General features: G+C 43.4%; 1 protein-coding gene across 1 annotated transcript in view; it reads left to right on the forward strand.

Moving 5' to 3' along the window:
• Nucleotides 1-25,280, forward strand: part of UBA7 (ubiquitin like modifier activating enzyme 7) — a 426,723-nt gene that overhangs the window by 180,280 nt on the left and 221,163 nt on the right. The window contains exon 18 of the mRNA XM_029599673.1: nucleotides 7,391-7,465. Coding sequence (XP_029455533.1) covers nucleotides 7,391-7,465 — 75 coding nt within the window. The remainder of the gene's footprint in view (nucleotides 1-7,390; nucleotides 7,466-25,280) is intronic.

The raw sequence follows: 25,280 nt of genomic DNA on the forward strand, positions 1-25,280 counted from the left end.
GGAAGAGCTAGGAAAACAAAGTGGACAAGGCCATGGGGCCAGATGAGTTATATCACAGGATACTAAGGGAGCTCAGATATGCTGCAGGGTCTGTTGAAAGTCCTGTTCAACAGATTGTGGAAACAGGAGAGGTGCTACAAGATTGGAGAAGAGTGGTGGCAGCAGAGAGGAAGCATCATATTGGTGGTGGGAAAATTGAGAGACTCTGCTGATGGTAAGGATAGTGAATTATTTACAATCGGGTGGGTTGCTGGACTTCAGGCAGCATGGATTCACCAATGGAAGGTCCGATCACATAAATCTGATTTTTTTTTTTTTATTGGGTGACTAGAGAATTGGATCAAGGAAGAGTGCTTGATGTGATTTACTTGGATTTCAGTAAAGCTTTTGATACAGTCCCACGTAGGCTCGTATATAAAATGAGAAGCTTGAGAGTGGGCGCCAAGGTGCTGGAGCGGATTAGAAACTGGTTGACTGGAGACTGTGTGTAATGGTAAATGGAACCTATTCCGAAGAGAGAATGGTGTTAAGTGGAATACCACAAGGATTGGTTTTGGGACCTGTTCTGTTCAATATCTTTGTGACTGACATTGCAGAAGGGATAGAAGATAAAGTTTGTCTATTTGCGGATGATACTAAGAACTGCAGCAGAGTGGGGACACTGGAAGAAGTAGAGAGAATGAAAAGTGATTTAAGAAAGCTTGAATAGTGGTCAAAGATTTGGCAGCTGGGACTCAGTGCCAAGAAGTGCAGAGTCATGCATCTGGGATGTGGTAATCCAAAAGAGCTGTATGTGATGGGGGGTGAACAGCTAATGTGCATGGACCAAGAGAGGTGTCTTGAGGTGATAGTGTCTGGGGATCTTGAGGTGGCAAAGCAATGTGACAAGGTGATAGCTAAAGCCAGAAGAATGCTGGGCTGCATAGAGAGAGGAATAATTAATAAGAAAAAGGAGGTGTTAATACCCTTGTACAGGTCCTTGGTGAGGCCTCAACTGGAGTATTGTGTTCAGTTCTGGAGCCCAGATCTCAAAGGATAGAGGTAGGATGGAGGTGGTTCAGAGAAGGGTGACGAGAAAGGTGTGGGGTCTCTATTGGAAGACCTATGAGAAGATGCTGAAGGATCTGAATATGTATACCCTGAAAGAGAGGAAGTGCAGAGGAGATATTTATTTTTATTTATTTAAAATCTTTTCAGTACCGTTGCTGAGTTAAATACCATCGCAACGGTTTACATGTTGGCACATAAATTAAGGTGGTTGAAACCTTACTGTAGTACAATCTAACAGGTGCCACAAAAGGTTCAGTTACAATATATCATAAGAAAATACCAATGAATTGTTTAGTGAAGTAGGTCATGCCCAGGAGTACCTGTAAGGTACTAATCACAGGTAAAATTCCTTTTCTCTGTGTTTTACAATTATGCTTGTTGTGAAATAGTTGCTCATTCTGAGAGTAGTGCAGTGTGCTGGTGCTCTTCTGCCTATTCCTGTATGTTTTCTATTCTCCGGTCTCTTTATAGAATGCTTGTTTAAAAAGCCATGTTTTTAAACTTTTCTTAAAGGTTTTGAGATCTCTTTGTAATCTGATCTCTAGCTGCATTGTGTTCCAGAGTGTGGGGCCTGATAAAGTTAAGGCCCTCTCTCTCACTTGGGTTAGTCTCACCATCTTTACTGAAGGAATGGAGAGTGCTTAATTTGCTGAACGAAGGTTTCTGTGTGGGACGTGTACTCTTAGTGCTGTGTTTAGCCAGTTGGCTTTTCATCATGTATTAGTTTATGTATGGTGCATAAGGCTTTGTATTTTATTCTGTGTTCGATGGGTAGCCAATGTAAGTCCGCTAGAGTGTCGGTTATATGGTCTCTCCTTCTTTTTCCGGTTAGTATTCTAGCTGCTGTGTTTTGAAGTGGTCTTAGAGTTGTATTCGGGAGTCCTAGTAAAAATGTATTACAGTAGTCAGTGCTGGAGAAAGCTAGAGCCTGAAGTACTGTTCTGAAATCAGCTGGTGTTAGTAGTGGTTTTAGTTTTCTGAGGATCATGAGTTTTGCATAGCCTTCTTTTACTTTTAGCGATATGTGCTGTTTTAGATTTATTTCTGGGTCCATTATTATTTCAAGGTTCCGTACTTTTTCGGCTAGTTCAATTTTTTGGTTGTTTGAGTATTATTGGAGTTTGAATGATTTTGATATTTTTTCGTTCTAGGTGCAGAAATTCTGTTTTTTCAATGTTAATCACAAGTTCCATTCGGTTCAGTAGTTGTTTTATAATGTCTAGGTACATGTTAGCTAGGTTTAACGTTTTCTCTATTGTGTCCTCGATTGGTAGAATTAGTTGAATATCGTCTGCGTAGATGTAATGTATGATTCCCAGTCCTGCTAGTAGATGGCATAATATGATACAGACTTTCAGATACCTAAAAGGTTTCAATGATGTATGGACTTCAAACTATTTCCATTGAAAAGAAAATAATAGAACTAAGGGTCATGAAATGAAACTTCAGGGGGATGAATCAGAACCAATGTCAGAAATATTTCTTCACGGAGAGGGTGGTGGAGGCCTGGAATGCCCTTCCAGAGAAGGTGGTGAAGAAGAAAACAGTCAAAGAGTTCAAAGGGGCATGGGATAAACTCTGTGGATCTCTAAAGGCTAGAAGACGGAAGTGAGATAAGCGTGCAGGGAGGTAACTTTCAGGTACGGCAGTTACTATCCTTAGCAGAAGGCATGGAGATTACTACCCTTAACCAATACGCTTCGATGCTTTTAATGCAACTGCAACATTGCTCCCTGCTTAGATGGCAGAGGAAAAGGAAGAACTGGATTCAGACAACAACTAAGGGCTCCAACATCCATGGTCTGGGGGATACTGTTACACAAACATAAGGGAAAAAGCACAGGGCTGCTTCTATGGCCAAGTCCTAAAGGAAACTAAGGAAGCATGAATGAAGGTAATTTGCTGGTGCAGCATTTACTACCCTTAACCAATAAGCCTTGATACTTTTAATGCAACTCCAACATTGCTCTCTGCTTCAATGGCAGGGGAAAAGGGGAATTGGATTTAGACAGCAACCAGCGAGGGTCCCACATTTTACGGCCTGGGGAACTGATAAGCATGGAGGTATCCTGCACAGAACAGCAGTTACTACCCTTAACAGATGGCATGGGATTACTACCCTTAACCATTAAGCCTTGATGCTTTTGATGCAACTGCAACATCACTCTCTGCTTTGACCGGGGGGGGGGGGGGGGGGGGGGGGGGGGGGGGCGTTGGGAGTGGAGGGAAAGAGAAATTTGGATTCAGAGACAACCATCACAAGCCATGACTTTTTTCAGTGTATGTACTAATACACAGACATTTAAAAATCTACCCCTTAGGGAATAACCACTGCTATTAATTGCATCAGTGGCATGGGATCTTCTTGGTGTTTGGGTAATTGCCAGGTTCTTGTGGCCTGGTTTTGGCCTCTGTTGGAAACAGGATGCTGGGCTTGATGGACCCTTGGTCTGACCCATCATGGCAATTTCTTATGTTCTTATGTTCTTAACACAGGACTGCTTCTACAGCCAAGTCCATAAGCAAAGCACATCAAGCAGCACTGACTGATACATGGGGGTAACCTGCATGGCAGATACTACCATGGGAAGCTTGCTGGGCAGACTGGATGGACCATTGGTCCTTCTCCGCCATCAATTTTATGTTTCTATGGAAATTCTTTATCAGGCAGGTGGCACCCAGTTTAATTGGGACTATTTCTATATCTTTCTGCCACATTTTTTGGTTCCTGATTGCATCTTTGATACTTAAGGATCTGTACTTTCTCTATTCAATCCACAGAATAGTTGCTGGGTTTTGACACCTCTACCATTCATGCTATTCTTATGTTTTTCTCCTTCACCACAATATCCAGTTTTCTAACATCAATCTTCCTGTCAGTTGGAATAAGAATGTCCCAGGCGATCACAACTTCTTTATTTTCTTTTATTCTGTTAGGATTGTGATTATATAATAATGTATGCAGTTTCCAATGTATGCTGTGCCAACTTGTTGTGCCTTCTGACATCAGCACATCACATCCAGCGATCAGATGTGTAACCGTTTCCAGGTCTGCTCTGCAGAATCTGTATTTATCCGTTTTACCTTTCTTTTCTATGCTGGCTGTGAATCATCTTTTCCATAGCCCATTATCCAGTGCTACAATTATCGGTCTCTCATCTATAGGGTTCAGTCCACCTCTCCTTAAACACTGCTGTGTCAAATCTTAATCCATGAGGGCTGTTTCAAAAATAGCTCTCTGTATTTCCCACTATATTTTTGCTTCTGCCAGTTATCTTTGCTTGTTTGCAGATCTAATTCTTTAAAAGAGTTTTTTATTTTTTTTCTCTTGTTTTGCTAGTTCTGTAGCTTCTTTCCCCTTCTGATATGGTGGATTTTCAGTCATTCCTTCTATTCGCCGGAACAATTGTCCAAGCTTAAGGACTGAGACTGATGATGCTTGTTTGCTTTCATACTTCAGCACTGTTTGAGCATTTTGGGGGGGGGGGGGGGGGCCTTCTCACTGTAGAGGCTGAGCCATGTGTGCACACCAACACAGGGCCCATTGCTCCTCACCATGGGGACCAAACCATTTCCATGTATAATCTCCCTGTTGAGGCACATAAAATTAAGAGATGTTAATGCTGGTTTTTGATTCTAACAACTGTCTCTGTGGGTTCAAAGACACAAAAATGGTTGAGCATATGGTTTAGTGTACAATGGCCTGGAGGCAGGAGCTATATTCGCTCATGTTGGATAGGGGGGAAAAAAGACAGTCTCCTCTCTTTCACCTCTATGAATCATCTGACTGTACCCCTTTTATCCAAAACTGGCAATCCTCTCTTCTTTAGACTGCCAAACTCACATCTTGAACCTATAACCTAGGATTAGGTAATAAAGTCTTAGTCCAAAAACTATGTTTAAAAAAATATATATAACTTTTATTTTCTGGGGTTAGTAGCAGTCAAAAGAAAAGTAATATAAAAAACCACACCATTGGATGAATTCATGGGCATCTTAAGAGCAGAGATTAGCAGCACAGCACCAAAAACTTGGAGGTCCATATTCAGTTGCTGGCTGGATTGCAAAGTTAGCCTGATAAACGTATCTAGATAACATTGCAATTGCACTATTGAAGATAGACAATTATCTTGTTAAGATACGCGGCTTGTGGGGTGGTCCTGCGAGCCTCTGCTCTTACCTCTGATGCCGCATTGATCTATCTGAGTCTAACCTGCCGACGGCTCTTCACAGCTCATCCACTGCTAATGCTAACTGCTGTCGTAATGGCCAGGAATGCCGCCATTCTTCATCGTCTATGGCTGCCTCTAGGCACATGTGCACAATGTGCTTATTTAAAGTGCCCACAGTGGGAAAATTCCCACAGTGCCCTCTGAGAATGCCAGTAGGCCCTTCCCATAGAAGGGCTCCTCGGATGCCTTACCAGCACCTCATCAACGAGTCTTCTGCTTTGCAGAGCATGTTGCCACCTTTCCCAAGTTCCTACATCTTCAGTTTTGTCGTCTTCTGCCTCATCCAACCTTGTCTTCTCCTGATTCATCCAGTCTGGTCTTCTCCAGCCTTGCCTTGCCCACTTCATCCAGTGTCTTCTGTGTGTCTCTGTTCACCCTTGGCCTGATTTCTGGGTTCTGACCTCTTGCCTTACTCTGACCACATTTTGCCTGCTGCCTGGACCTGACCACTCTTGTCTGCCACCTGCCCTGACCTTGGCCTGTCTCCGATTCCTTCTGCTTGCTGCCAGCCCTGACTCCAGCATACCTTGGACTCTTTTTCTAGCCACTGCCCTAGGGACCTACCTTAGACCTGCCAGGTGCCAGAACCCAAGGGCTCAACCTGTGGGGGAGGCAGCTGTTATAAGCAAAGCTCCAGTCTGCCCCACTACAAGCCACATTCACCAGCTGCCAGTCTAGGCATCATAGATTTGCCTGCAAGGCTGTGTCAACTACGCCCACAGTACTAAGGGCTCACATCCACACTACTCTTCGCAATCTTAAAGACTGCCAGGGTGCACTGCACAGAGTTCCCCAAGTTATTCAACTAAGTCCTCCAGAACACTTGTCTCCTTCTCTGTATACAAACATATATTGGTCTAGGGCACACTCCTCCTAGAGGTTCCCTCTCACATCTTTACTTAAAGAAATAGACATATCCTCTTCAAGAAGCTTGGTAACAGGGCACTTCACCATTAGCCAAACAATAAAGCTTAAGTTTCAAACAATTAAGGTACAATGACACATTTCTGGTGGCATGGACCTGGTTTAGGGTCTGGCCCACAAATACAGCCATGTACAGTCCATCACTCCTTCTCCTCATGGAGGCCAAGCCATGTGAGCACTCCCACACAGAAGCCATTGCTTCTTGCCATGGAATCATTTCTGTATACCCAAATAGAACTCATTGCTAATTCTCACGGTGGAGATCAAACCATATGCATATACCCACACAGAGGACATTGCTTCTCACCATGGGCCCTATTGCTAGTTCTTACCCTGGAGCCGGAGCTATGTGCACACACCCACTCACAGCCCATCATTTGTTCTCACTGTGGAGGCCGAACTATGTATGCAGACCCAGAGCTCATTGTTCCTTCTAATCATGGAGAATGAGCCATGTGTGCACATGTACACACACACAGCCCATCTCTATTGGTCTTCCAGACCAATCAGGAGTGTCTACCAAGACACCTTGTACGCTCCCCAAGCCAAAACAACAATCAGAAAACGGGCCATTTCGACTGCTGGTCCACACCAATGGAATGTGTTACCCCCCGACCTCAGATGAGAATCTTGCCCTTCTGTCTTCAAAAAGAGACTTAAAACATGGCTTTTTAGCCAAGCCTTTCAGGATACCTAATCGCCGTTTGCCTTTAACTAACTCCCCCCAAACGAACTTTCCAGCCAGACAACTCAATTCCACTCCCCACTTCTAATCTTTGCCCCTTCGACCATCCCTCCCACTCCCCTCTTCTTTTCTCTGCCCCTCCAACCATTCCTCCAGTTTCTTCCATTTCCTGATATGATTCATTTATTGTATTTAAGTTAATTTTATCTCTTGTGGAGATGAGTTTCATGAGTTCTCAGGTTATGTTTAGACAAGTTTTTGACATGTTTTCAACTGTTTTAACTGGCAACATTGTTCCTTGTACTGCCCTAGAGCGAAATTGAAGTTTCATTGTGAACCGATATGATTTGTATTTTTACAGGAATGTCTGTATATAAAAAATAAAAATAAATAAATAACTTTCTTAGACCAGCTTCATCATTTTATTTCTTCCCTATCATTACCCCCTCACCCATGCCTTGCTTCACATGTTGACTAACTGGTTTTCTGCCCTTTGCAGGTAACAAATTCAGGTGTTCCCTTCTGGTATGGATCCAAGAGGTGTCCCCATCCTATACAGTTTGACAGCTGCAATGTGAGTACTCTTGCTTATGAAAGCTTTCCATGTTGCTGGTTGTCTGAGAATATTAATGTGATGAGACAGGAACGTTATATTGTTTACCTTCGCAGCTGTAAACCACCAATAGACCCTTGGAGTTTTCTTATTCTATGGTTTCTGACCAGTTCAGGGCAGGTTGGGGAACGGATTTATTTAAGGGATATCCTACAGGTACTCCTAGTGACCTATGAGTGGTCTAATACAGTAAGAGAGCCACAGCGTTGAGATGATAGCCCTAAAGCACTCCCAAGAACTCAAGACAAGGTTGTCTTCTAGCCAGAAAGATGCTTGCTGAAGACTCTTAAGGGATTGCATATGCAGGGAAGGAAATGCCTTTTCTAATAATAAACTGGAGTGTGCTGTCCTCAGATTATAATGCCATCTGATGAGTATGTGTTAGTTATTCTGTATACATGTTACATATGCCGCTCGCAGCAGCCCTGTGGCGCGGCCTTCTCACCTTTCCAGATGGATTCCAGCTCCTGGCTTCTCTTCACTGGCAGCGGTGGGCTGCCAGCTCCGACTTCGGGTTCCCTCCAGTTCCTCTGGCCCTGCCACGCTACCCAGTATTACCAGCCAAGATGTCCCTATTTGTCAGGCCTCTCCACATGGCCCGCGGAGAGACGCCGCCATCAGTGCTACGCCCCTTCCTAAGCGTGTGCTGGTGCATCATTAGTTCTTTTAAAGGGCCTGCGGCGGGAACCTGGCCGCGGAACTGGATGCTGACGTCAGACTCTTCAGTGTATAAAAGCTCAGGCCTTGCTCCATAGCGTTGTCTTTGCAACAGGTCTCCTCGTACTCCGAGTATTCGTTGTTGATCCTAAAATCGTCTCTTCATTGTGTTCCTAGTTCCTGTTTTCCTTGTTCCTGTTTCGTCTGTGTTGGACTGACTCTTTGGATTTGACCACTGCTAAGCCTGACTACTCTTTAGCTTCTCTCCAGCCCCAGACCTCCGCGCCGCCCGACTACTCTTCAGCTTCTCTCCAGCCCCGGACCTCTGCTATGCCTGACCACACCTGCCTTCTCCGTGCCCTGACCCATGCCTTGATTGACTCCCCTGCCTTCTCCGTGCCTTGAACCTTGCTTTGAATGACTACGTTACAGACTTTCCTGTGTCCAAAGTTCTATGTTGCTTGCCACAACTTACACTTGCCGCTGGCTCTGATCCTAGCCTGTCAGTGACTCATCCTCTCGCCTATCCTCTGAACATGGACTTACAAGGCTTAGGCCTTCCTTTGCTTGAGCGCCTCCAGCTACTCATTGTTCCTTTGGCGCCTGAGTTCCAGTACCGAATCCAGTCCAGAATAGGTCTACACCATTTACCGGCTGCTGTCTCTGGGCTGAATCACCTTTCGTCTCCAGCTAACCTCGAGGCCCACCTAAGTTCTGCCGGCCCCGACACCCAAAGGCTCAACCCGAGGGGAAAGAGGGCTGGTATAGGTGAAGCTCCAGTGGCCTCTAGCTTTAGCCCACTCCACCTGCTGATGGTGGGGACCCGTAGGTCCTTGCCTACGGGTTGCGTCAACCCCACCTCCGACGCAACAATACGTGATTCTGTTTCATTCTCTGCAATGGAGTTATTGGATTGATTGATTACTTCATTACAATTAGGGTTACCAATTGGATCCATAATTTTAATTTAATTTAATCTGAGATTTATATTCTTCCTTTCTTAGCTGGTCAACCACTATACAGCCGATTAAAGGAATGTTACATGGGAAATCCCAATTGTTAGACAGTAGTACATTGACACAAAACAGGTTAACATACAAGTGATAATTGATAACAAGTAAGGACATAAGGAAGGAAGTTCAGAACAAAATCATTAGAAAGCAGTTTGTCAGTAAACGGGATCAAAAACAAAGACATTAAAAAATAGTTTGCCACCACTGGTAAGCAACAGTGAGTGTTGAGAAAGTAGACCATGACCTTGTGTTTAATTGCATGATTTCTTGAGGGGTCTTGGTCTAAGATACCCTGATAGTCTACCAGGTACCACCTACCTTGAAGTTTTATGACTAGTGAATCTGTTGGACAACAAGCCATGTTTTCACGGCATTGTTGGAAGATCAGTAATCATTAGAGGCTTTCAGAAAAGAAGAGAGAGAGTTCCATGCAAAGCAAGGCAGGAGTTAGATTATCTGAAATATTGTAAGATAGTAAAGATATGTGGCCCGATATTCAGCGCCACTTAGCCAGATAAGTTCGGACTTACCTGGCAAAGTGACTACATTTGAATATTCAGTCACATGCAGCAGCTACCACTTAGATAACTATTTTTCTGACTAAATAATTATCCAGCTAGATGGTGAGGGCATGAATGTATAAGTAGGCATGTGTATGTGGAAGAGAAGTGAGAGTGAGCATTTGAAAAAAAAGTGTGTGTGGGAGAATGAGCGGCGCATGTGAGAATGAGCTTGTATGTGTGTGTAAGTGTGAACATGTGAGTATGTTAGTGAATATGTGTAAGAGAGAAGAAAGTTTGTATACATACTCCTACCCTATCCTCAACACTTCTCTCTGCTTGCTAATCCATGAAAATCTCAGGATGACTGGAAATCGAAAGCTCCCAGGTATGTGTGTGTGGGCATGTGTATGTGTGAGCATGTTTGTTTGTTTTATTTATTTATTTAAAGTCTTTTCTATACTGTCGCTAAATTATATAACATTGCAACGGTTTACATGTAGGCACATAAGTTTGGAGTAAGCGTACTATAGTACATTCTAACTGGTGCCATTAAGTTTCGTTTACATTAAATCATAAAAATACGTACAAATGTTTAGTGATGTAGGTTCTGGTCAGGTGTACCCAGAAGGTACTTTTACAGGTCAAAAAAAAATCACATTTACTGTGTTATCTTGTTACATTCATTGTGTACTCAATATGTTATTTATTTATTTATTTATTTATTTAAAGATTTTTTATATACCGGGGCACGTAAAAAACATCACCCCGGTTCACATGTTAAAATATTGTAATGCACATTTATGAGAATAGTGCTGTGTGCTGGTGCTCTTCTGTTTATTCCAGTGTATTTTCTATTCTCCAGTCTCTTTATAAAAGGCTTGTTTAAAAAGCCATGTCTTTAGGCTTCGCTTGAATGTTTTGGGGTCTCTCTGTAATCTGATCTCCAAAGGCATTATGTTCCAGAGTGTGGGTCCTGCTAAAGTCAATGCCCTCTCTCTTACCTGTGTTAGTCTCGCTGTCTTGACTGAGGGAATGGTTAAGAGAGCTTTGTTTGCTGAACGAAGGTTCTTGTGTAGTACGTGTACCCATAGTGCGGTGTTTAGCCAGTCTGCTTTTTCATCATGTATTAGTTTATGTATGGTGCATAGTGCTTTGTATTTTATTCTTTGTTCTATGGGTAGCCAGTAAAGTTCGGCCAGAGTTTGTTATATGGTCTCTTCTTCTTTTTCCAGTTAGTATTCTCGCTGCTGTGTTTTGTAGAATTTGAAGTGGTCTTATTGTTGTATTTGGGAGTCCTAGAAAAAGTGCATTACAGTAATCGGTACTGGCGAAAACTAGTGCCTGAAGCACTGTTCTGAAATCTGCAGGAGTTAGTAATGGTTTGTCTTCTGAGGATCATGAGTTTAGCAAGCCTTCTTTTACTTTTAGCAATATGTGTTGTTTTAGATTAATTTCGGGGTCCATTATTATTTCTAGGTTCCTTACTTTGAGAACGTATGTGTGTGTGTGTGTGTGTGTGTGTAAGTGAGTTAGTGTGTAAAGGTAAGAGATTGCAGAGAAAGTTTGTGCCCCCAACCCACTAATCAATGATGATCTAAGGGTGACTGCAAATCAAAAGTTCCCAGGTATGGACATTTTCTGATCATGGTGAGCTACCAACCCAAATGTCCTCTGTTTTGTCCTTGAGCTGACGCCTGTCATTAGCCATCCGATTAGATATTGCTGTAAGGTATTGGATTGCCGTTATTCAATCCGAAAGGAGGAGGAGGATCTATATATCATGTGCATTGTTTCTTATGGCACCCAGAGCTGGAGGTATACATTGAATAGAATGAGGGATAGTAGAGATTCTTGGGGAATTCTCCATAGCATGGGCCAGGGTTCTAAAGATGTATCATCCTGAGATATTTAAAATCTGTCAGTCAGGAAAAATATGAACCACTAAGTCATATTTCCTACTACTCCTGAATTCAACAGCCAGCCAGCATATTTGATGATCGACTGTGTCAAATGCAACTCAAAGATCCAGGAGGATAAGATAAGATCTCCCTTGATCCATCGGGGCCCAAGTATTCATATAATGCTGATCTTTAAAAGGATTTCAGGAGTGATCTGGGAAAATATAAATTGCTGATCCTGACATCCGTGCCACACAAAATGGTATAAACTATTCTTAAAAATAAAATGAATGATCATATAGATAAAAATAGCTTAATGGGGAAGAGTCAATGTGGTTTGAAAGTCTTCTCTTACAAATTATTAGAATTTTTTGAAGATGTAAATAGGTAGACAAAGTTAAACCTCTATATAAATCTGTGGCTGCGACTGCACCTTGAGTATTGTGTGTAATTCTGGTTATGCAGTTCAGAGTTTAAAAAGTTATAAAGGAAATAGAAAAGGTGCATGGTAAGTAAGAAAAATGATAATGGGAATGCAATGGTTTCCCCTATGATGAGAGGCTATGCAGGTTAGGGCTCTTCAGCTTGGAAAAGAGACAGCTGAGAGAGGACATGATAGAAATTTATAAAACTCATGAGAGGGTTGGAATGGGTAGATAGAGGCAGTTATTTACCCTTTCAAACAATACTAAAAAGTATACTTGATGAAACTGTCAACCAGCAGATTTAAAACAAATCATACAGAAATGGTTTTGCCTGCCATGTAGCCTCAGCATGCCCTGTTTCTGCCTGCAATGACACCTCCCCACCAGCAGAGGCCTCCAGCGAGCTCTGCTTCGAGCTATCTGAGCCACCTCCTTATTGATCATCTGATTCAGCAATTCCTGCATTATTTAACCCAGTCTTGCCAGTACTTAGTTGCTTCTTCATGAAGTCACCCTTGGCTCTCTGACCTGGCTGTTCTTACCTTTTCTTGTATCCTCTAGGCCTTCTGTTACATTGCACCTTGCTCTGTGGCCTATTGAGGCCTTTCCTTACCTTGTGGCCTCCTGGTATTTTGTTATCTTGTGCCTTGTCTTGTGGCCTATCTAGGCTTCTCCTTGCCTTTTGGCCTCCAGGCCTTATGTTATCTGCATCTTGCTCTGTGGTCTATTCAGGCCTTCCCTTGCCTTGTGGCCTCTGGGCCTCCTCTTACCTTGTGCCTTGCCCTGCAGCCTACCCAGGACTCTCCTTGCTTTGTAGCCTCTGGACCTTGTTCTTAGCAGCCTATGGGCCCTCCATATCACTGCCTTCACTCCTCAGTGTACTCTTTTGTCCTTGTCTAGTCCTGCCCTTGTCTTCCTTGTCCAGTCCTGCACTTGTCTGGTCTTATTGTGCCCTGCCCAGTCTAGTTTCTGTATCTATTCCCTGCTTTGCCTTGCCTTGCCCTGCCCAAGCTTGTATCTGTATCTAGTCCGAGTACCTGCTCAGTACCCTGCCCAGCCTGTGTCTGTACCCAGTCCTAGCCTTTGTTCAGTACTCTGCTTCACTTCTGTTCCAGTATCTAGCCTGCAGTCCCAGCTTGTCCAGCCTCATCCAGCCTGCCCAGCTCCTGCCAAACCTAGCACCAGACCAGCTTCCATCATGATGTTCCACCACCAAAGCCAAGCCCTACTAGCCCCCGATCCCAAGGGCTTAACCTACAGGGGAGGGGGCTGGCTAGGCAGAAGATAAACCCAAACCTTGTCCTACAGTCCTGCACCACATCTGAAGGGTTGTCCTCTGACCCCAGCCTGCATCAACATGACACATACAAAGTACTTTCTCACTCAACAAACAATCAAGCTGTGAAACTGAATTTGTTCATTTATACTTAGCACATGCCTTTTCATTGGTAGCTCAAGATGAGTTAAATTCAGGTGCTATAGCTATTTCCTTGTACCCAGTGGGCTTGCAATCTAAAGAGTATATTTACTAAGCCACAGGATTTTTCCAATGCCACAGGATTCCCAAATCTGTGGTAACTGGTAATTGAGAAAAATAGTGCAGTGAAGTGCCTCTCCTCTGCATGTGAGAGCCCCACAGCCTGGGGCCACTATCTTTTAAAGGGCCCAAGTGACCCAAACAGTGCCCCCTACAAGAATAGAAAAAACCCAAGGGGTCCTTTGAGGCAGCCAACCAGATCCCCCCCCCCCCCATCTGAAAAAAAAAGTCATATTAGAACTAGAAAAAGTACATAGGGCAACAAAAAAGTAAAGAGGATGGAATGGCTCTCTTATGAAGAAAGACTAAACAATTTAGGACTCTTCAGCTTGGAGAAGAGACTGAGAAGAAAATATGATAAAGTTTATCAAGTCATAAGTGAGGTAGAACTGGTAAATAGGGGATAATTATTTACCTTTTAAGTTAATAATAAAACATGGGGTTACCTATCAAACTAACAACCAGCAGATTTAAAACAAATCGTAGAAAATATTTTTTCACTGAGCGCACAATCAAGTTATGGAATGTGTTGCCAGAGGACATGATCAAGGCGATTGAAAGGGGTTGAAAGGAGTTTGGATATGTTTACTGCAGAAAATGTCCATGTACAGTTATTAGCCTGGTAGACTTGGGAAAGCCATCCGGACTGAGCAGAGGTGTTCCCATGGGCTGAATTGAGGAGTTTTGACTTACACCTACCTATACGTTTGGATTTTCAAAAGAATGTGCATAAAATTTCCCAAAATATGTCTGCATACATTTTGGCTGGTGTAACTGTGTGCAGGTAGTTTTGTTATGATAAAAGCTTGCCTTTTTACCAGCTTTCTTATGTGAGCTGTTACAAAATTACCTCCTAAAGAAAGAAATAATCTACTGAGTTTTACCTAGTTCTTTTGAGGACTTTCATATAATAGGAGGAGATAGCTCATGGAACAAGTACTTCATAAATTCCTTAATTATAATTATACACTAAATCACACAGCAAACAAGCACCTCAGTCATTATCAAACAAAAACAAATAGAAGATACAACACATTTTTATGTTCAAAAAATCTTTTTGTTTAAAAAAATTTTCATTAAAATAAATTGAAGAGCTTGGTATCAGAATCATATAATGTGCTTATGCCTTAATCTGCTGCCTCTTGCCATGCAATGAGCTGCAAGCAGAATCCGAATGTAGCACTAATGTTCTCAGTCATATACCAGTTCTACAAATTATTTTATAATCCCTTCTATAGAGTGAAAAAGTTGAAAACAAAACCTATTATACAGATTTCACAACCTAACTTTCCATCAATTAAATTCTAAATGTGATGTCTTACAAGAAACATCCTCTCATGATGCGCCAATATGTTAAACTTGTATTTGTAAATGCAACCACCAACAGATTAGATGTTTAAATCTGAACCCGACACGGGCCTGCGTTTCGGCAGATTATCCTGCTTTCCTGAGGAGTCAAATATGTCTTTCCCTACAAATAAAAACATAAGAATTAATCAAATTAATGTATAGTATTTCAAAAATTCATACAAAATAACACTCCCATTTTCATTTTATTATGTATTCACATGATGTTTTTCAAAATGGCAACTCATTAAAGAAATGCCAAACTTCCCTATCTCATTTATAGAGCTATTCACCAATCACTACCAAACAATAAAACCCAGACAATTGAAACAACTCAACTTTATTATCCTCAAAATTGCCAAACAATTTTTAAAGGCATCCCCATTCTACTTCTTTGTTTAAACCATAGGGCTGTATTGTATTTAATTTATGTATTCACTTCTGCACTTTCCTTAAAAGAAGTACATCTAAATTATCTACCCTTCTACCCATAGTAGGTTTTTCCAAAACTGAAAACTGGAGATCAAAAGCATGATCTACCAACAAACAATGTTCGAGTGGTGCCTCTAACCTCTGACAAGAAATAGCACTTCTATGTTCAGTCACCTGGATTCTCAAAGAATGTTTTGTTTTCCCAATATAAATTAATTTACAGGAATACCACATGATATATATATATATACTACTCCTATTGTAATACATGTAGTTTTAATCCTTAACTGATATTTAGAAAGACTTGGAAAGGGCAAAATGTTACCCATCAAAGGCCTGGATTTATCAAAATGCGGTAAGTACCGCATGCGATAGCAAAAGGGGCGTGTTTTATGCTAATGTAGTATTTATCGCATTTTGCGATAATTACCTGTGCGAAGAGCTAAGTTAGTGCACATTGCAATACCATTTCAATGATCCCAGACACGAACGAGAGAGAGAGAGAGACATCAAGCTTGGTGGACATCAAGCTAGGTTGAGAAACCCTTGCCCAAATCTCATCTTGGAGTGAGTTTCCTCACTCCGAAGGCCAGCTAATCTTCACAAGAGACCACTGTTCTGTTCGTACGTCTCATGTACAATGTGAAAGCGGCCCCTAACCACCTACACTCTTACCTAATCCCCACCTCGAGTTACTAGGTGGGCCTATCCTAGGGATACAAATACCTATGTATGGGACATGCTATTATGGCCAGTCTCTCTCTCTCTCTCTCTCTCTCTTTCTTTCAAATCCTCTGAACTAAGCCTTACGGGACACATCGCAAATGGAGATAAACCCTTTCCACATGGTCACGGCCGCTATCGCACTGCCTAACGCATTTGAAAAAGGTGTAGTTAAAAATCTGCGTTATGGCTGTGCGATACTCTTCGCAGGGAGCCTAACCCAGCCCACTCTCCTCCCATTTTTGGAATTTGCATCGCACCATACGATATGGTGCGATCGCATGCGGTAAACACGTTTTCGCATGCGTTAAAGGCCTATCGCATGCGAAAACGGGGCTTTTCGCATGCGATAAGCCCTTAACGCATGCGAAAACGCCTTACCGCATTTTGAAAAATGACCCCCTTAGTCTCTGGACAAACGGAGCATTTTCCACATGGATGATGAGCGGCAGCAACTAAATCAAGCTCATTCTGTAGCATTATCAATTCTGATTGAGCAAGCATGTCACAAATATTCCATCCTCTTTGCAACACAAAAAGAGGAACCTCATGAAAAGTGGAATGAAGCTGTAGAACACTCCAGTGTTTATGAATGCTCCTCTGAATATGATAGAATAGGTAACACACAAACCAATCAAGATTGAGAATCATGTGTTTCTGTCAATGGGTTTTTTAAAAATAGAAACTTAAAACCCCTGATTTTTAATGCTAACAGTAATATAAAAAAAAGAAATATTTGAACTGCTGATGTTATAAGTAAATTGTAAATTCTTGTCCACCCATTCCACCAATCCATAAATTCCTACATCTGTCCAAAGCACCGAAATATCATCAACAATTCAGTGGCATGATGATATAAATGATTTGTAAGGACACTTTGTCAAACAGATCTTCTTAAACTGCCCCACACTGTTGCGGTCTGCACCGCTTCCTCTCTTCCGTGCCTGACCAGTGCCTACCTTCGCGGCTGGAGACGCCGCGCTCCGCGACCCCAGGATCCCAGGACGCCGATGGCTCCACGTGGCGTCCGCCATTTCCTGCCTGTTTCACCATGGCCTCGCGCGCTCAATTTGTGCATCCAGCACCCGGAAGTCGAGCCCCGCCTGCGATGATGACGTCACGCACCCAGGACGATTTAACCGGCGTCCGGACGCCGTCTCATCGCCTTGCAACGAGGTTCACTACTGCCTTGTAGTTCTGAGTTGCGCTTCGTCTATACTGTGTTCCTGTCGCTGACCTTGGATTGCCTTGACTATGCTTTGCCTGCTGCCTGCCTCTGACCCTGGTTTGTTCCTGACTACGCTCTGCCTGCTGCCTGCCTTTGACCCTGGTTTGTTCCTGACTACGCTTTGCCCGCTGCCTGCCTCTGACCCTGGTTTGTTCCCGACTACGTTTGCCTGCCGCCTGCCCTGATCTTGGCCTGTTCCTGTTTGCTCAGCTTGCTGCCTGCCACTGATCTCGGCTCGTCTCTGGTTCTGCTTCAGTCTTCAACTTGCTCCAGTTCCTGCTTGCTACGGAGTCCGTTCCAGGTTACAGCTTGCATCAGCTCCTGCTTGTCACAGACTTTGTTTCAGGCTACGCCTGCTCCTGTTCCCGCTTGCCAAAGAGACTCTGTTACTTTCCTCCGCCTGCCTCAGCATCCGCTCTACCGCGGACCTTTGGACTTCCTTGCTCTCATCCCGGCTTGTTGCCACCCCTGTCACTGCACTCTCTCTATTGCCCAAGTCCCAAGGTGCCAGAACCCTACGGGCTCCTCCTGGGGGGTTCCTGGTTCCCGGGTGAACACCTTGAGCCTCTGGCTCCGCCTCCTGGCCTACCCTGTCACTCGAGGTAGGCCGGCCCAAGGGTCCACTACTTCACCTGCAGTATCAGGCTGCAACACACACAGAGTTTCACCACATCTGGGGCTTTTTAGGTTCCCATTGCAACACCTTTCACTTGCTTATAAAAACAAACATTAAACATAAAAAAAATTTCTTTCATCACTAATATAGCCAACTCACATATAAAGAATATTGGAATGCACTCATGAATGAAATAAGTTTGTCTTATTACATTTAATGCATCATCCTGAGGTACATTAATTTAAAGAGAGACTACATCAGTCATGGCAAAATGCAAGTTATCAAACGGACTAGAGTAACATTCTTCACTTATCCTCAATTCTACATTCCGCTTGTATTCCCCCGACGCAACTCAATCTAGATGATACTTTAATCCCAATAACATCAAAAGCATGCAACCTAGGCGTCATATTAGACTCAAGTCTATCCATGTCACATCACATTTCCCATATTGTAAAAAAATAATTCTTCAAACTCTACATGATGAAATGCCTACGTACATTCTTATACTCAGATGACTTTTGCACAATTTTGCAATCTTTAGCGGCCTAGATTACTGTAACGTGTTCCTGATTGGTCTCTATGATAATGCCATCTATCCTTTAAAATTAATACAGAATTCAGCAGCTCGGATCCTAACTGGCATATCTCGCAGAGATCATATTTCTCCCATCTTATATTCCTTACATTGGTTACCCATTCAACAATGGCCAATTCAAGTCACAAGTACCTGGTCTGATCACCATCTACTATCTATTCACTGTGGCTTTAAATCTCATCAGGTTTCTATTAATGCTTATAATCCTCAGATATTCAGATGTGAGCACAGTGAGCCAGATTAATTTAAAGCTGCGTTTATTACTTCAATTTGCTGAGTTCCCAAAGTGTAGTATAGATCTTGCTGTCAATATGTGGAACTCAGTTATATCGACAACACACTGGGCCAGATTTTAAAACTTATGCACGGGCGTAGATTTGTTCGCGCAACCCGGCCGCGCGCATGTTATAAAATCCGGGGTCGGTGCGCACAAGAGGGTGCACACGTGCACCTTGCATGTGCCGAGCCCGAGGGGAGCTCCAATGGCTTTCCCCGTTCCCTCCAAGGCCGCTCTGAAATCAGAGCGGCCTTGGAGGGAACTTTTTTTTTGGATCCCCCCCGTACCTTTGTTAAAAAAGTTATGCCTGCCTGCGCCGTCCAGCTGCTGGCGCACCATACCCCGGCACAGGCCACTATGCCGGAGGACTCAGGACCGCCCCCGGACCACCACCAAGCCCCCAGTGCGCCCATTTTTTAAAGCCCCAGAACATGCACACGTCCCGGGGCTTGCTCGGTGCATGCAGGGGCAGATTTTCTCGGGTGACGCACGTAGCCTTTGAAAATCTGCCCCTTTGTTCCTATTAGATCTTATAGTGTTAAGCTTCTTAAAGCTGCTCCCTAGTTTACTACCTCATTGAGATCCTTAAAACAGCAACTGACGCTATGAGCACAAATAGTGTAAATTCCATCTCTGAGTGCTAAAGCTCTTTATCTTCAGAAAATTACTACCTATCATACACAAATTAATAAGATTAAAAAATTATACTACTCACAAAAAATTAATTCAGTTGTAAAATCCTTAACATCTAGACCAGTGAACTCTGGATTAACAGATAATTCTTCTGTTCATTTTAACAAATTTGCCAGATTTTTTTCTCCTAAAAAATTGCAAACATCTGTAAACGTTTTACTGATAAGTCTGTTTTTCTGTTGCTTTTAATTCTGACTGTCCTCTTGGGACTCCTTTGAGTCTATCTCTGCTAATGATATTGCTCATATACTAGCCAGGATGAACTCCTCCTCCTCTTGTTTCCTCGATCTCTGTCCCACCGCTCTGTTAAAACGTCTAAAGGACAACCTCTGACTCTATAGCTGGTATTGTCAATCTTTCATTATCAACTGTGATTTTACTAGATTCTCTTAAACAAGCTTCTGTACATCCGGTGTTAAAGAAACCTTCTGCTGACCTACTCACCCTGGCTAATTACAGACCAATATCCTCTCTTCCTACTCTCTCCAAAGCAATTGAAGTTGCTGCATTAGCCCAGCATATAGAGTTTGTTGAAGCTCACGCAATTAATGATGAATGCCAATTCAGATTTAGACAGGCCCACCTTCTGTCACGTTTTGACACCATTCTCAGGGGTTTCCATACCGGAGTTGAATACATATTAGTTTTATTAGATATTTCCACTGTATTCAGTACTCTTAATCATGAGATTCTATTGGCATGTCTAGGCTCACTTGGTTTTGTTCCTGTCTTTCTAATTGGACTCAACAGGTCCTAAAAGGAAATGCAGTATCTGACTGGTTTGCTGGGACCTCTGGTGTTCCTCAGAGCTCTGCCTTGTTGGTAGCTCTCTTCAACATTTACATTTCTCCCTTATGTAATGTTTTAGCATGTCTCGGCATAAACTACAAAGTTTATACTATTGATATTCAATTCTTCATCCCAAATAACTCTTCCTGGTCTGAAACTTTTAAGCTTGTTTCTCTCTGAATTCCATGAAGCATTGATTATCTCATAATAACTTGCTATTGAATCTTGCTAAAAATTGAAGTAATCATCTTAAGTAAATTTCCACTTGCCAATATTCATCTACACTTCTGTTCAGAGGTCACAGAATTCCAGTCACCCAATAAATCTGTTAAATTTAAGTATTAGTGATCCAATTTTATCCATGAGTTCTCAACTTTAAATCCTCATTCTATAAACTGTGCATCCTCAGGAAACTCAGATCAATTATTGAGCCAGACAGCTTCCGTGCTATCCTTCAGGCTATTGTTTTGCTTGGACTGGATTATTGTAATGTGTTATACATGGCCTTTCAGTATATGTGAATGCACGCTTTGCAACTTGTATAAAATACCGTAGCTTCTATTAGACAAATGGAGCTTGGTGGATGTCTGGAGGCAGCGGCATCCAGGCAAGCGTAATTATACCTTCTTCTCCGCACCCCACAATTCCTACTCACGAATTGATCTCTTCCTGGTGGACAGGACTCTTATGCCCCGAGTTGCACAGACAGACATACAGTCTATTGTGTGGTCCGATCATGCCTCTATCACATTAGACATTCGCACACACCCGGATAGATCGGGTTATAAATCTTGGAAACTAAATGATACTCTCTTGAGAGATGTACAGTTTTGCAACATGATTACAAGTGATATTCGAGAATACTTAGCAATAAATGAAGGAGCTCCTGCTTTAATATGGGACTGCTTGAAAGCAGTAGTGAGAGGGAAATTTATATCCAGAGGCACTTATGTGAAAAGAGTTAAATTGGAGACCACGCAACAACTATTGGGGAAGATTGACTTGTTCGCTCAGGAACATAAGCGAACGCTGGCTGCTGCTGCCTACACTCAATTACAACAAGCCAGAGAGGCATTGAGAGTGCTTACCTCAGAGGAACTGGCGGACAGGTTGCGGATGTTGAATTTAGAGCAGTTTGAGTGGGGCAATAGACCAGGGAAACTGCTGGCCAGATTCTTAAAACGGCGACAAATCCAAAATCAAATCCTGCAAATTAAGTCTGTCACGGGAGAGATATTGACGGAGCCGCCGGCCATTCGAGCCCGGTTCCAAGAATTTTATGGGGCTCTGTATGATGACCGACCCCAAATCTCAACAGATCTGGTACAGAACTATTTAGCCAACATCGAATTACCTGCCTTAACGCAGGTGGAAAAGGATAGATTGGACAGTGAAATCACTCCACTAGAGATCCAATGGGCGATACGGGACCTTAAGGCCAATAAGGCACCGGGGCTTGATGGCTTCACCCCGCAATTTTATAAAACGTTCTCTGAGACACTTATTACCCCATTGCAAACATTGTTTAATTCTCTGAGGAACGGGGAGTCCTTAAGACCTGGATCCAATGAAGCAGGGATTACTGTCATCGGGAAGCCGGGGAGGGATCACACCTGTTGCGGGTCGTACCGACCCATCTCCCTATTGAATACTGACCTAAAATTACTCGCCAAAATATTAGCGAACCGCATGAACGGCGTTATAGGAAAATTGGTACACACAGATCAAGCCGGGTTCATCCCGGGCCGTATGGCAGCGGATAACATCCGCAAAATTGTAGATCTCATTGGCTGGGCTAGGACCAGTTCGCAACCCATGGTTTTGCTCTCCGTGGACGCGGAAAAGGCCTTCGACATGGTCCGGTGGCCCTATTTGTTTCAAACCCTGCAGGCTATGAATTTTGGAGATAAATTCCTGACCTGGCTGCGGCAACTTTACACCAAACCTACTGCTAGGGTTAAGGTTAATGGAAAGTACTCCGAGGCCTTCGACATTCGGAGGGGAACGCGGCAGGGATGCCCGCTGTCTCCCCTGCTTTTCGCCCTGTTTCTTGAACCCCTGGCCATAACGGTACGTGCTAGCACTTCTATCACAGGAGTGCAGGTTAAGGATAAGACATTTAAAATGTCAATGTTCGCGGATGACATCTTGTTTACACTGACGGACCCAGCCAACTCCCTCCGGGGAACGTTGGAAGCCCTACACACCTTTGGGGGAGTATCGGGCTTTAAGCTCAATATCGAGAAGTCTGAAATCTTGAATATTACATTGCCAGCTGCAATCTTACTGGCATTGCAGACACAGTTCCAGTTCCGGTGGGCGCCCACTAAAATAAAATATTTGGGGGTATATATTAGCAAGGATCCCAAAGACCTCTTTCAGTTAAACTATCCACCGCTTATTCATAAAATCTTTCAAGATCTGGATAGATGGTCAGATCTTTACCTCTCCTGGTTTGGTAGGATTGCCTCGGTCAAAATGAATATCCTTCCCCGGTTAGGCTATTTATTCCAGGCCCTACCCATCCACGTATCAGACGCCCTGATTAACAGCTGGCAGAGGCGGATTTTTTCCTACATTTGGAAAAGGAGGCCACCCAGGATCGCTAGGAGTGTTATGTATAGACCCAAGCTGAGGGGAGGGCTCGGAGTCCCTAACTTGAAATGGTACTATGTTGCCGCTCAACTTAGGGCCCTCTTTGATTGGCATAGGAAGGGCGAACGGAAACAATGGGCGGTGATAGAGCAATTGCAAGTGGGAGCTATCCCCTTGGGCGCCCTTACCTGGCAGCCTAAGCATACTCGATGGTTCAAACGACCTCTCCCACCAACTACGCAGCACACGCTGTTGGTATGGGAGAAGTGGAAATCTCGCTTGACCGGGGACAGACGATATTTTTATAGTACGAACCTCTACTACAACAGTCAGTTCCCCCTGGGAGGCTCATCTAAAGATTTCCGACACTGGGCAGCGAAAGGGATTACCTGTTGCGGGCAGCTCTGGGGGTTAGAGGGTATGGTAGCATTCCCTTCTCTGCAGTCCTCCTATGATTTAGCACCAATGCAGGTGTACCCGTACTTGCAGCTACGGCATTTTTTTCAAACGGAGCAGGTGGGGAGGGATTTAGCTAAAGGGAAAACACAGATGGAGGCCTGGAGTGAGCAAGCAGATACCCTACGTAGAGCCATGTCTCAGCTGTACAATTATATTAATAGAGATCCCCAGAGCAAACCCGCTTTCATGAGGGCCTGGGAACGCGATCTCGCCCGCCCTTTGACGGATGAGACTTGGGATCAGGTCTTCCTTTACACCAAGAGAGGGACCCCACAATCTCAGTTAGCTGAAAATCGTTATAAGATTCTTTTTCGGTGGTATTGTACACCTGTAAAGCTGAATAAGTACAAAGGCACCTATGACCCGAAGTGTTGGAAGGGGTGCGGAGAGCTAGGAACTTTCTATCATATGTGGTGGACGTGCCCCTTCTTGACAAGTTTCTGGGCCTCAGTAATGACCCTAATACGAGAAATCTTGGGGATAGAGGTAGCCCTTTCTCCTGAACAAGTTCTACTGAATCTGCCCCTGGATATTTCCTACACCCAGGGTAAGCTTATAACCTATATCCTAGCCACTGCGAAGTGTGTAGTAGCCCTAGATTGGAAGACTACAGGCCCACTAGTTATCGAGAAAATATATCCCAGGCTGCACACACTGAGCCTTGTACATTCGTCTCAGAATCTACGCCGACCTGGTCAGGGGGGATCTAATCAGAAGGTTTGGATGCCATACCGTACCTGGCAGAGCCAGAGGTGGGCCAAAGGGATGGATGTCTAGCTTTCTCGACAGCTGTCCAGGGAGTCTCACACTCTTACTTCCCTACTTGCATATCTCCAACATGGGGGAGGGGGGTGGGGGGGGGGGGAGGGAAGGGAATATAGGAAATGGTATGGCGGTGTTTTCATTGATGTTACTTGCATGACGGAACACTGGCTTGAATATGAATCTTGTTGTTATCTGACTACTTATCTGTTTATGCTCATGTTGAATGTTGCTATACAATTCAATAAAAATGTTAATCAAAAAAAAAATAAAAAAATACCGTAGCTCACGTTTAACAGATATACGAATGCGGGACCACATTACCCCTGTACATTCATCATTACATTGGCAATCTATTAAATGGAAGGTCCAATTTAAACTGGCCTCCCTAATTCACAGGCTTTTGTATGGGAATCCTGAGTTCTGGACAAATAGTGCTTTGCAAGTTTATAAACCACCTCAATCATAAAGATCTGGAACAAAAAAATTTACTATAGGCTCCCTCTGCAAAACTTGCTAGAAAGAGTCATTTCAGTTGCTGGTTTTTGGAACTGCCTATTAAATCATCTTCGGATGATGAGGTGTACAAAGTCATGCAGATATACCTCATGCATATTCATTGTGGATATCCTAAAAACCAGATCTGTTGGGCACTCCAGGACCAGCGTTGCCTACCCTTGATATAAACCTTTATCACCATCTTAGGGTGTGGATTTCAGTTCTGAATTTTAATACGGATTTCTTTTGTGGACTCTTTCAATTTTTCCTGTGTTGTCCTGCTGTAGGACAGCCCTGTCTATGCTGTCCTACTGTCTGTCTGTTTTTTGGGGGACAGAAATCTGAGGGTGTTCTTCACGGAGATGGAAACAGAGTGTCGGCCCTATTTTTAGCCCAGAGCTTAGGAAACTTTTGTTTCTGGAGGAGGAAGTTTTTTTTCCTCCTTTCCTTTCTCTCATTTGGTTCTCCCTTTTCTTTAAAAGTTTTGTCTGTGTCTTTGGCTGAGAACCCTAGGGCCCAGGGGACTCAGCTATAGTTTATTCTGAGGAAGAAGTGCCTTTCACCTTGAAAGAACCTGGAAAGAAGTGTATTATCGCTAAGGAGCGGATTCACATCCATTGAGAGAGAGGAGGAGTTAAGGTATTATTCAAGAGTATTTTCACTGCTGACCCAGGTGTGCTACACTAGGGAGGAGAGTACCAATTTGGTATTACCAGGAAGACTATA

This window comes from Rhinatrema bivittatum, chromosome 4 (assembly GCF_901001135.1).
Source record: "Rhinatrema bivittatum chromosome 4, aRhiBiv1.1, whole genome shotgun sequence".
Lineage (NCBI taxonomy): Eukaryota > Metazoa > Chordata > Amphibia > Gymnophiona > Rhinatrematidae > Rhinatrema > Rhinatrema bivittatum.